General features: G+C 38.0%; 1 protein-coding gene across 12 annotated transcripts in view; it reads right to left on the bottom strand.

Annotated features, from left to right (window-relative positions):
• Window positions 1-12557, bottom strand: part of Scn3a (sodium voltage-gated channel alpha subunit 3) — a 113379-nt gene that overhangs the window by 62050 nt on the left and 38772 nt on the right. For 8 of the 12 annotated variants that reach the window (XM_045146786.1, XM_045146789.1, XM_045146790.1 and 5 more), the window contains 6 exons: window positions 11637-11765; window positions 11083-11174; window positions 9815-10087; window positions 9549-9612; window positions 6250-6391; window positions 5565-5771 (listed from right to left, as the gene is read on the bottom strand). In XM_045146786.1, coding sequence (XP_045002721.1) covers window positions 5565-5771; window positions 6250-6391; window positions 9549-9612; window positions 9815-10087; window positions 11083-11174; window positions 11637-11765 — 907 coding nt within the window. Of the gene's footprint in view, window positions 1-5564; window positions 5772-6249; window positions 6392-9548; window positions 9613-9814; window positions 10088-10900; window positions 10993-11082; window positions 11175-11636; window positions 11766-12557 lie in introns of all 12 variants that reach the window. The other 4 variants (XM_004651899.2, XM_045146791.1, XM_045146793.1 and 1 more) reach the window with 1 other exon arrangement.

Here is a 12557-nt window from a genome sequence, read left to right as displayed (position 1 = left end):
CATATGACATTAATGATACCTGTTTCAACTCTGTGCCTATTGCAGTGTATCTTTTAAATGCCATAGTTTTGGTACTGTGCTTTCTCAATAAGTATAAAGTCAGTCTGTCCAGGACACATTTAAGTGTTGTGAAGCAAATGTTTTGTCAAATTATGGCAGTTTTGTGTCTGGAATTCAATAACTGGTTATTTAGTGAAAAACAGACATATTTTATATGATTTAGTCATAAGGAAGATAACTAGCTGCTGTGAACTGTTAATAAACATAGTCTAAGCTTTATTTCTAAATTTTATAAGACAGTTCTCTTTCAATTGATGACATATGTCATCTCAAAGCTGCTGCACTTCAGAATAAAATTACTCTTACACTGTGTTCTCCATGTAGTATTTACAAGTATATAGTTTTGTTTTAAAAATTAGAAGAGAATAATCTAATGTTTTAAAGTACAATTATATGCAATCTATAAAAATTATTTCTATTTAAATAAATAAGTAACTCTTAATTTATTAAATAAAATAAGACAAAAATAATTAAATTAATAAATAATAACAATGAAATAAATAAACAAAATAAAATAAATAACTCTTAAGTCATTAAAATATGGTAAAACTTTTTGACAGGTTTAAGGCATACTTTATAAGATTTTCAAGTATTTCAAATTGTTTGTAGGTTTCCTTCTAAAACCAAGAGTAGCTGGGCATGGTAGCACATGCCTTTAATCCCTGCACTTGGGAGGCAGATGTAGGAGGATTGCTGTGAGTTAGAAGCCAATCTGGGACTACAGAGTGAATTTCAGGTCAGCCAATAAAGTCATTGCTTCATCTTCATTTTGCAAAAACAAAAACAAAAAAGCCTCCATAAACGACAAAATGCTATATGCTGAGTATCTTCAACATAACTTAGAAATACTGGAAACTAAACTTATATACTCTATTCAAGTAATACATCAAATATCTTTGTCCAGCAGAATTCAGCAGAAAGAAATCTAAAAAACAAAATTGTGTAAAACATATGACTGGGTCTCTAGTTTCTAGCCCAGACAGAGTAGCAAGAAAGCAGATTTACTCTCTTTCTCTTTCCTGAATCAATTAACAAAACAGAAAAGGACATAAGACAGTGGTTCAGAAGGCACTGGACATCTGACCAAGATGTTCTAAGACATAGGGAAATAGGAAGCAGGGTCCATTGGTTTCTTAGTCTGGGCCTTGAACTTCTAGACTGTGAAGAGTGAGGGTATCTCTGGAGACTTGATGGGAAGGGGACAGGGAACAGAGCAACCAGGCAAGACAAGATGGGTCTAAACAAGATAGAACTCAGGAGCTCTTTTGGAAACCCCCAAGTACTAAGGAGGACGTTTATTAATGTATGTGTGTCCGAACCTTCCCAAGGCTAAGTACTGCGGGGAAAGGTGAGCTGTATGCATAATGTGTCAGAACAGGGCCTGCGCCCACCCTGGTGGGCACTGCATCTGAAGGCCACTGGGGAGAGTATTTAGGAATGTCTTTAGCATTTGTGGGGGTAATCAGCCTTGGCCAATGATGTTCTTGTCTTGTCTAGCAAATTTTCAAATACTAGGAGATGCAAAGAAATTGAACTATTTATTAAAGTCAAAACCATGTCATGTAACAGAGCAAGTATTTTGATAAGAATGTAAAAATATCCAGCAACCAAAAAAGTAAAATTGGGCTCATAATTGGCTCAGTGGTAAAGTACTTCACTGCAAAGCTTAAGGACCCAGGTTAAATTCCCCAGTACCAACATAAAACCAAATGCACAAAGTGACTCATGCATTTGGAGCAAGTATGCAGTAGTCCTGGCACACCTATATTCTCACACTCTCCCTCTCTCTCCTAATAAATAAATAAGGACCCCAATGGAAATGATACCATAAAATCCTATGTCCTCAAAAATAGACGAAAAGGTTGAACCTTCATCAGGTCCTTAGAGGGAACACCTGAATCACAGGGCCCTGGATAGGGTATGATGAAGACTAACCTTAATCTTCTCCTGTTTCATTCTCCCTCTTCTCTCTCCTCTCTTTCTCTTTTATATTATGTATCTTTTTCTTCCTTCTTTTCCCTTAGCACTGGCCTATAACTCCCAGTACCAGCATGTGGTTAACATCCACAATGAGCTGTTGATCAGAGAGACCTACAAGGTTTCCTGAAATAAAACAGATTTCTGTCAGAGCACTTGATGACCCACCAAACATTAGTGGTAAGACCCTACTGCCAAAGACATCATATGCTGTTGGTATAGAACATGGAGTGACCTGGCTGGAATCTGGAAGTCAGTCCCCATACAGTTAGCTACATGAGTGACTGGGGGAAAATGACCAACATCTGTCCAAGCAACTCATTGTTTAAGCTACTCAACAGCAAACAACCTGACGTAATGCTCAGACAAGTGCAATAGTGGCACACAGCCATGGTGGGTAGCCAACTGCTCTCAGTTCGGCTCAGTGGAACAGAACCCATAGCTCAAGCTGGAAAACAAGTCAGATCTATATCTATATCTATATCTATATCTAATCTATATCTGTATCTATCTATATCTATATCTATCTATGTCTATATCTGTTCTCCAACATCAAGCTCCCACCAATTGTGGGCTACAAGAAGACCTACACCTATTAAATTCTCTCTGAACTAATATTGGTTATCCCATTTATCCCATTTATCTATTGCTGACTTCACTCTCCATTGGAGAATTTGCTTCTCTTTTTCAGATGGACACAGATCCTGAGGACAGAATCAGCCCACCACACATCAATTTGGCCCCAGCTGAAACCATAAAGTAATTGGAGAAATAAGCAAGAGTGCTGCTTTCTTGGTGAACCTGGTACCAGAACAACGGTGAAGGAGATAGACATAGAGAACACTCAACTCCTATCAAACCAGAGACACAGAGGCTCCCAAGACCTCATCACTGAAGTAGACCTAAAACAAACCCAATATGGCTAAGGGAAATTCACAGAAGAGGGGGTGGAAAGATTGTTAAAGCCACATATTGGGACATTATACACAGGGACATTGCCTCTTCCCCATAATTGATAGATACCCACACAATGCATGACCCATATTCCCCAACAAGGAGGGGTAACTTCAACAGGGAGGAGGCTAACAATGGTACCAACAAGGCTGTTTATGCACTATGTGCATAACTAATAAAAGAATAAAATAAGATAAAAATAAATTTTATAAAAGTAAAATTGAGTTTCTAGAATTTAATTAAAGACTTCCAGAAATGTAGAGAGGAAAGAATATATTGCAGACAATACAGATAAAGATTAATAAAAATGAAACCTAGGGAGATGGCTTTGCAGTTTAGGCATTTGCTTGTGGAGCCCAAGGATCCAAGTTCCAATCTCCAGTACCATGTAAGTCAGACAAATGTACATGGTGGTGCATGTGTCTGGAGTTCTTTGCAGTGGCTAGAGGCCTTAGTGTGCCCATTCTCTCTCCCTCTCTCTCTCTCTCTCTCTCTCTCTCTCTGAATAAATAAATAAATAAATAAATAAATAAATAATTTTTTTTAATTAACCAAAACAAACCCACAACTAATACAGATTATAGAGTTAGCAGACATGGATACTAAAGGGATGTTACAACTGTTCTGTATATGTTTAACTTAATAATTAGGGACATGGGAAACATGAAAATGCAGATCCAGCCTTTTTCACATGAAAAGCACAATGTCTGAGATGTGATATAAAAACACTGGAGAGGATTAACAGCAGATTAGACAGTTCAGAGGGAAAGATGATAAACCTGAGTATATAGCAATAGAAACCATCCAAACAGAAATAGACAAGCCTATTTTAAACACCATTTGGAGCTGCAAAGGATCTAGAACTGCCAAAACATCCCGTAAAAGAAAAACAAAGTTGGAGAGAGAGCACCATGTGAATTTAAGACTTACTATAAAGCTACAATAGTTGAGAGAGTGTGATATTGGCATAAAAGACACAAATAAGCCAACTACACAGAACAGCATTCCAAAATAATTCACATTTAAATAACTTACTCTCTACAAAGGTTCAAAGTTAATTTAGTGGAGAAATGACCACTTGTCTAATAAAAAATGTAGAAATAATTTTCTATTCTTATGCACAAAAGAAAGAATATTTACAAGTGTACACTATCCATAAAATAACATAAAAGTAGGTTAATGACCACAATGTGACACATAAAGCTTAATTTTTAGACCTGATATGAGTCAAAATCTCTGTACTATGGGCTTGAACAAAAACTTTTAGCTGTCACACTGGAAGCCTTAAGTGTGAAAGAACAAATAAAATAAATAAGCTGTGTTAAATCAAAACTAAAACATTTTGCTTTAAATATATTTTCAGCTGAATGAAAAGCCAGTCTCAGACTGGGAGAGAATATTTGCAGAGCACATGTATGATGAATGATTTATACCCATTGTATATAAATACCACCTCAAAGTCAGCAAATGAACAACTTTTAAAAAGAAGAGAAAAAAAGGAAAAAGCCAATCATTGGAAGATCTGAGAATGCACTTGATACGAGAAATGCACAGATGACTGATGAGAACATGTGAAGCTGTTAAGCCTCACTAGGAAAATACAAATTAAAGGTGCCTAAAAGACTGACTATACCAAATGTTATCAGCGAGGCCGAGGAATTATACCTATAGCCGGCATGAGCCAGTTTCCTTCTACGCCTCCCACAAGCTTCATATTGCAATAATTTATGCCTTTCCCCCACACTTTCTAATCCAATCCTGTGCTCTCATCTCCTCCCCTTCAAGATTTACCACACACTAAATAAAGTTTAATATTAAGAAACTAAAATTGGCATTAAGCTCAGATGCCTTCCTGAAGTTGTGATATTTACTGCAGCAAACCACTATTGTAATACAGAAGTCTTAAGAATCCTGAAATGTAGCTATGCATAAAGTTTTCTCATTAACTTTAGAGGCCAATTAACTTCACAACAAAGCTCAAAATGTTTCAATTAGAAGTGAAACATTAGTAGCTGAAAATATCAGTTAAGTTTCTCAAATCCTCCTCTCACTTTCCATGAGACAATGGCATCATAAACCTTACCTTTAATGTATTCTTTTCTATAAGCTAATTTCTTTTTTTAAAATTTATTTATTTATTTATTTGAGAGTGACAGACACAGAGAGAAAGACAGATAGAGGGAGAGAGAGAATGGGCGCGCCAGGGCTTCCAGCCTCTGCAAACGAACTCCAGACGCGTGCGCCCCCTTGTGCATCTGGCTAACGTGGGACCTGGGGAACTGAGCCTCGAACCAGGGTCCTTAGGCTTCACAGGCAAGCACTTAACCGCTAAGCCATCTCTCCAGCCCTAAGCTAATTTCTTGATGGTATATAATGTCTAAAATTTTTCACTGACTCCAATTTCAGAAACAATTTTAAGTTTGAATAAGTCTTTCTAATACAATGTGTATATACCTCAAAAAACAACAAAAAAAATGTGTAAGGACAAAATGAAACATCAGCTCCAATTTAATGCCCATGGTATACCATTTCTTCTTAAAAATTAAAATAGCCTATTTATTATCACTTAGTACCTGAGCCTCTTCCTGTTGTTTTTTAAGCTGCTCGAGCATCTGCTGAAATTCTGCCTCCTTCTGTTCAGCCTCCTCCAAGGTGGCCTGATTCTGCTCTTCATAGGCCATGGCCACCACAGCCAAGATCAAGTTCACCAAATAAAAAGAACCCAAGAAGATGACCAGGACAAAAAATATCATGTAAGTCTTCCCAGCAGCACGTAATGTCTAGGGCAAAAAGGGGATAATTTCACTGATACTTTAGCATAATATCTGCAAAAAAAGATCTGAGTCCAATACATAGAAATCAAGAGATGAAAGCTCTTTTATATCCAATTTATTCTGACCAAATAAATGTACTTTGGTGTTAAAATGAGCAAGTACACACATGCATGCGTGTATACACACACACACACACACACACACACACACACACACACAAACACACACACCCTAGCAGAATACTTTTCATCTAAGAAACTATAAAAAGAGAGAGAAAGGAAGAGAACAGGAAGGAGGGTAAGATGAAGACAGGGGGAAAGGAAGGCAGGAAGAGAGAGATTGAATGAGCACTGAAGATTCTAAGCACACTTGCTTTAAAATTGTACTATTTTCTGTGTCTCAAAGAATCATAAACCATTATCTGTACTCAGCATTATGTATGCATTCAGAAAAACAAACCCTGCTCATCTTATTTGGTTCATACCAGCTGATAAAGATTCTCCCAGTAGTCTTGAGTCATGAGTCGAAACAGTGACAAGAAAGCCCAGCTAAAGGTGTCAAAGCTTGTGTAGCCATAGTTTGGGTTTCGACCAGCCTTTACACAGATATAGCCTTCTGGACACTGGCTGTAAAAGAGGAGAAATAGAGGGGTCGGTACAGAAGCTGAAGTGATTTAAATCCATCTTGATTTATAGGGATTGTCAAAAGCTGGAGTTGGTCAGGCATGGTGGGGCACACCTTTAATCCAAATACATGGAAGGCAGAGATAAGATCACTGTGAGTTCAAGGCCACCTTGAGACTATATAATGAATTCCATGTCAGCCTAGGCTAGAGGAAGAACCTACCTTAGGGGAAAAAAATAGCTAGAGTTATTATCTATGTTGCTCCCTTACCCTCCAGAATACTTATGAAACTGCTCACAGGGAAGCCCATAAGGTGAAATTTATCAGGAAAACCAACAGAAAATGTAGGTATAAGAGTGTCAAATTTATATATGTAAGCCTTTAATCCTAGCACTCAGGAGGCAGAGGTAGGAGGATTGCCGTGAATTGGAGACCACCCTGAGACTATATAATGAATTCCACATCAGCCTAGGCTAGAGTGGGACCCTACCTCGAAAAACCAAAAAAAAAAAAAGCCATAGATATGTAGGAAGGCCAAGTAGTAGCAATCACGCACTTTGGGGTCTAGCAGCATTATTATTCACTCCATTCAAGTGGCAAGCATCAATAATGAAAACTTATGTCAGAAATCCGTCAAAGGGTGGGAAATAAGACATTGCATTATCTAGTTTTGTAGAATTATCTAAAATATGCTTGCATTGTAAGAACCGTTTTAGCTTGATATGAAGAGATTTCCTGTGCATTGATGCCTAGCCAGTTTTCAACGCTGATGCACGCTCATTCACTAGTTTTCAGCCCTGGCGCACGCTCATCTCCTCGTTTTCATCACCTTTTGTCAGCTTTTCCTGTGCATCCTTTCTCTGTTCCAGGCTGGGTTCTCCCACTGTACGTGTACACTGCCTTCCTTTTCTATTCTGCACGTTTTGGAATAAGAGTCAAGATGTACTGTCCACACTTAAGTGAGCAGTTATGATCTCTTTAAAGACAAAGTCTGCACAAAAGTTATATATATTTTTTTCTGCATGGAATATTTGTCTAATGTCTCTTTTTTTAACCATTTTTTTCAGTATGCTATCATAAATATTTATTTTATGCTTTCAATAACTTTGAAATGATATTTTATTTTCTTGCCCCAAATTTTGTAACTTAACCATTGATGTCAGTCTTTTTTAGTTGGCACTGTGTCAGACTGACACGCTCCACAGTTTCATGTCTTTCTTTTTGGTGTCTTAGCCTACTTTCTATGACAGTATATTATGCTCCAGGGTCATCTTTTTCTTTCTCTCTCTTTTCTTTGTCCCTGTGTGTAGTGTAGGTGTGTAGAGGATGTGTAGTGTAGTAAATGTGGTATATGCAAGTGTGTGCAGAGGTCAGAGAAGAAACTTGCATGGCCTTGAGACAGGATCTCTGTCATAACCAGGAGCTTCCATTTTGCCATCAGTGAGCCCAGCAACTCTCTAGTCTTTGCCTCCTGTGGACTGGGGTTAGCGATGTGTGTGTGGTCACACCCAGATTTTCATTTGGATTCTGGGGAGTTCAAGCCTCCCTGACCATCATGCTTAGGTAGCAAGTGCTCTTAACTGCAGAAGCATCTATCCAGCCCTCATCTTTTTATTTTTCAACCAGTACTAGAATGAAGCATTTCACCAAGAAGCACTGGCACTTCTATTGGCGAACATTATCAGACACCAAGAACTGGGTACCAGCTGGTGTTTGTTGCTCCTGAGCTTTCAGCACTTCTGGGCCTCCTTCCTCAGCTGACAGAACAAGAAGATACATGGGCGTTTTCTAACTTGTGATGCACACACACACATATAAATACGTAAATATTTCTGCATGTAACCATTTGTGTTTAGATTAAGATAAACTGGAAGTAAATCTGTGTCTCCAACTCTAATCTATCCCCCAAAGAATAACTAATTCTAAAGGCTTCCCTTTGCTTATTTGTAATCGGTCACTCTCAAAGTGAGGAAACTGGCATCACCAACTCTCTTCATTTCCTGAGTTGTTCTACACCAGTGCCCATGTACAGTGGCTTCAGGACTGCTAGCCCATGCTACCATGGGCAACAAACTTCATCTGCTAGACAGCCGTTCCTTTTGCCTACAGTGTCATAGACTCTGTTCATTTGTAAAGGTAAAGTTAGGACATTATTTACCCTACTTCCTTTAGTGGAGTCATTTCCTACATTTGGAATATCTTTAAATATGTTTATCACATTATTTATTTCATTGTGGCCTCCTTCAACCCTTCAAAGACCTTTACAATCTGTAACAATTATGAGACCTGTAAGTTTTGGCAAACACTATTTATACCTGCCATTGCAGAATCATATAAAAATAAGTTTCTCCACTTTGAATGTCTCTTGTGCGTAACTTACTTAACTCCCCTAACCATGAGCCCCTGCAAATCCTGGTCTGACCTTTGGCACATCTCTTTTGTTTTGTTTTGCCCCACCCCCCAGAATGTCATGTGATTGGAGGAGCTTTTTTGGGAGGGATGGTTCTTTTCTTTTTCACATAGGTGTTTACATTTTAGATTCATCAAAGTGTATGGCTTTATATCTCATTTCTCTTTGTCACAGAATAACATTTTGTCATACATGCATAGCTTAGTCTACACGTCTTTTTACATGTCCAAACACTTCATTGTGATTTCCAGCTTGAGGGATGATGCACAGAGTGGCTCTTAGCAGTTACATGCAGGCTTTTGCATAGATGGGTTTCTAATGAGTTGGCTAAATGCCTAGCAGTGCAGTGGTCAGACTATGTGGTTTTTCAGAATGTATTTCACTCTCTTCCAAAGTGACCACACACTTTGCACTTCTGCCATCAACCAAGGCAAGGAGTGTTCTCACCAGTGGCAATCTGTCGGTAAGACAAGGCACTTCTTAGTGAGGCAAAATCACTGTCTATACAGAAGGCTGCTTTTGTGTATTTTTCCCATTTGCTTTTAATTTTTTTTTTTTTCGAAGTAGGGTCTTGCTCTAGCCCAAGCTGACCTGGAATTTACTATGTAGTCTCAGGGTGGCCTTGAACTCACAGAAATCCTCCTACCTCTGCCTCCCAAGTGCTGGGATTAAAGGCGTGTGTCACCACGCCTGGCTCCCATCTACTTTTTGATAGATATCTCCTACATTTTAAAAATTGTGATTCTTACCCTGCATCTGAACCATTTCCACAGAGCAAAGGGTCTTTTTGTCCATCCAAAACATAAAAGTGACCTGTTAATATATAAAAAGAACAGATTTGATTCTATATTATTCCTATTCCCATTGACAATAAAAAACAGTTGGATTATTTCAGTTGTTCTCCAAGTGTTCTACAAAGGACCTAGAAAACTTTCTTCCCACTCACAGTTTCAACTATTTACAGGTGAAAACTCATTCAACACTATGGGTAATGTAAGATGGCAATGCTCCTTACTGTCATCCGCAATGTAATCCTTCCAGTTAAATGTGCTCATTGTTACATTAATGAGTGTCCCATTTGAATCCATTGTGCCATTAAAATAGGAAGTGGTGTTGGTTTCAAAGGCAGAATCACTTGGAGGCCACTGCAAGCATTTATTCCTCAGGTTGCCCATGAAGAGCTGCAGCCCAATGAGAGCAAACACGCTCAGACAGAACACGGTCAGGATCATGACGTCAGAGAGCTTCTTCACCGACTGGATCAGGGCCCCCACGATGGTCTTCAGGCCTGGAGAGAGAGAATCATGTGTTAGTTGAAAAAGAGTACAATAAACTACGAGTCTGTGTGAAATGCACACACTTTATGACCCCCACGAATAACTGCTTGGCTACACAGCCATGAAAGCTTTGTGAGCAGCCTGGTGGAAAATGGAGAGCTGACTTCAGATATAAACAGAGCGTATTCACAGGGTTCAGAATGAAAGTTTACAAATTTGGGAAGCAAGCTCTACTTGTGTGATGTCGGGTTGCCACAGACATGAAGACAACAACACTGCAGGTGATTTTCCTCTCAGGTTGTGTGCTTCACGAAGCGGTTTCCCCAGCCCAGCTTTCAGCGAGCCTCCAAGAAGCAGTGACTTAGAGGAGAAAGGACTTTTATGACAATAAAAATTCCATGCCATACACATGCTGCTCCATAGCTATCTTTTCTCCTTTATAAATAATGATCTATTTTGGAAATAGATCTGCAGCGAATGGTAAATACACATCAGTAAGTAAAGCCATGGTAGCAAAGCTTTAATACAATGCTGGAGAGAAGACTTTACATCTTAAATGCAAGAGAACAGAACAAGTGCAAAACTAGTGATTTTTTTTTTTTTTTATAAATGCCTCATGCAATTTTTTGTTAAACTCAAAGGCTGGCTTTGTAAATAAACATGAAATTTAAATTTTTTAAAAACTGAACCTACACTGCAACACTCATAGATATTTTTGAATGGGAAAAATAAGAATAATAAGCCACAGGCTAATGGTGTGGTTTCAACCCTAATGTTATTATGGTACATTTAAAGTCAGCCTCGGTGTTTAACCTTGCTCTCACCTGGAATCACTGAAATTGTTTTCAATGCTCGGAGAACTCTGAAGGTTCTCAATGCTGAGACATTGCCCAGGTCCACAAACTCTGTCACATATCTGTAATAGGGAGTTCACACACAAACACAATAACACACAAGAAAAGTTGGAGATATAAGGGCCTACCACCTTTCACAAGTTTCTTCTTACCTGGAATTACAGAAATAGTTTTTAGAGCTCGCAAGACTCTGAAAGTTCGAAGGGCTGAAACATTGCCTAGGCTTACAAATTCTGTTACATACCTGTAGAATTAAATCAGAGTTACTGATAGTTTTGGCAGAGTTCATACCAAATAATTAATGCTGGGGTTGGCACACAGAGCCCCTTGAGCTAAACACATAGAATTATAGGCCGCAGGGAGCCAAATGCTGAAAGCTGCCTTTAAGGAAAAAGAAATGTTGCTTTATCTCAATGTAGTTTTCACTAATAGGATATTTGTTTGCAGTATACTAGTTTATATTAAGTTGTAGTTAATGAGTAGCTTCATTTTGATGAGAAAGACTATGGGGACATGAAAGTAATTCTATTTATCACTCCTTTATTACATATTTACTCTTCAATATGTATTCAAATATGTGCTCTCAAATTTTTATGAGACAGATAGTCAGTTTGACTAACAAAAAAACTGCATTTAAAGTACAACTGGGCAACATTACGCAGCAACTATTCTCATTTCTTAGAATTTATCAAATTGAGTTACTTACGCCATCACAATGACACTGAAATCCAGCCAGTTCCATGGATCACGAAGGAATGTAAAATTTTCTAAGCAAAACCCTCTTGCCAAGATTTTTATAAGTGACTCAAAAGTATAAATTCCAGTAAATGTGTACCTAGGAAAAGTATCCAAAAAAATTAAGCTCACATTAAAAAAGTTAAAACCTATTTTTATAAGCATGGAAAATCTTACCTTTTTAATGGTTTTTTGGTTTTCTACAACCTTGTCCCTCATTTGTACCAAGGAATCTTAGTTTATATCTATAAGATTAAGTAAGGGATTCAAATTAAATACTTCAAGAAATATATTCTCCATAAATCTGTTCTTACTGCTGGGTGTGATGGCTCCTGCCTTTAATTGTAGCACTCAGGAGGCAGAGGTAGGAGGATCACTGTGAGATCAAGGCCACCCTGAGACTACATAGTGAATTCCAGGTCAGCCTGAGCTAGATTGAGACCCTACCTCGGGTGAGAAAAAAAAAAAAGTTCTCACTGAGTTAGGTTTTATAATGCCAGGTTCATGTGTTCTGTGGACATTTATTAATCTCCGTCCTTTGGACCTGCTGAGCTCAGCAGAGAAGAAATGTGGGATTTGAAGATAGTATTCAAACTCTTAGAGGCTAAATAAAAAGAACTAGATAAATTTTGAGTTTTAATATCTGCATGTAACTTATATCTCCCTCTGTCACCTTCAATCTCTCAATCTCTATGTCCTCTCTCCCTGTGTATATGTATGGTCATAAGAAATGTTTCAGTTCTATTTGAGTATTGGCAATTTTAGTTATTTCTGTCTTCCAAAATACTTGAGAGTACATGTATTTTTTATCATCACATTCTTTAAAGGTAAAAATTCCCTTATTTTATAGTATTTCATCTAAGCCACAAAGATCTGATTTACTCTTATTGAC

Source organism: Jaculus jaculus, chromosome 4 (genome assembly GCF_020740685.1).
Source record: "Jaculus jaculus isolate mJacJac1 chromosome 4, mJacJac1.mat.Y.cur, whole genome shotgun sequence".
Classification (NCBI taxonomy): domain Eukaryota; kingdom Metazoa; phylum Chordata; class Mammalia; order Rodentia; family Dipodidae; genus Jaculus; species Jaculus jaculus.
The sequence above is the reverse complement of the archived record's forward strand: the minus strand, read 5'-3'. Positions and strand labels throughout refer to the sequence as shown.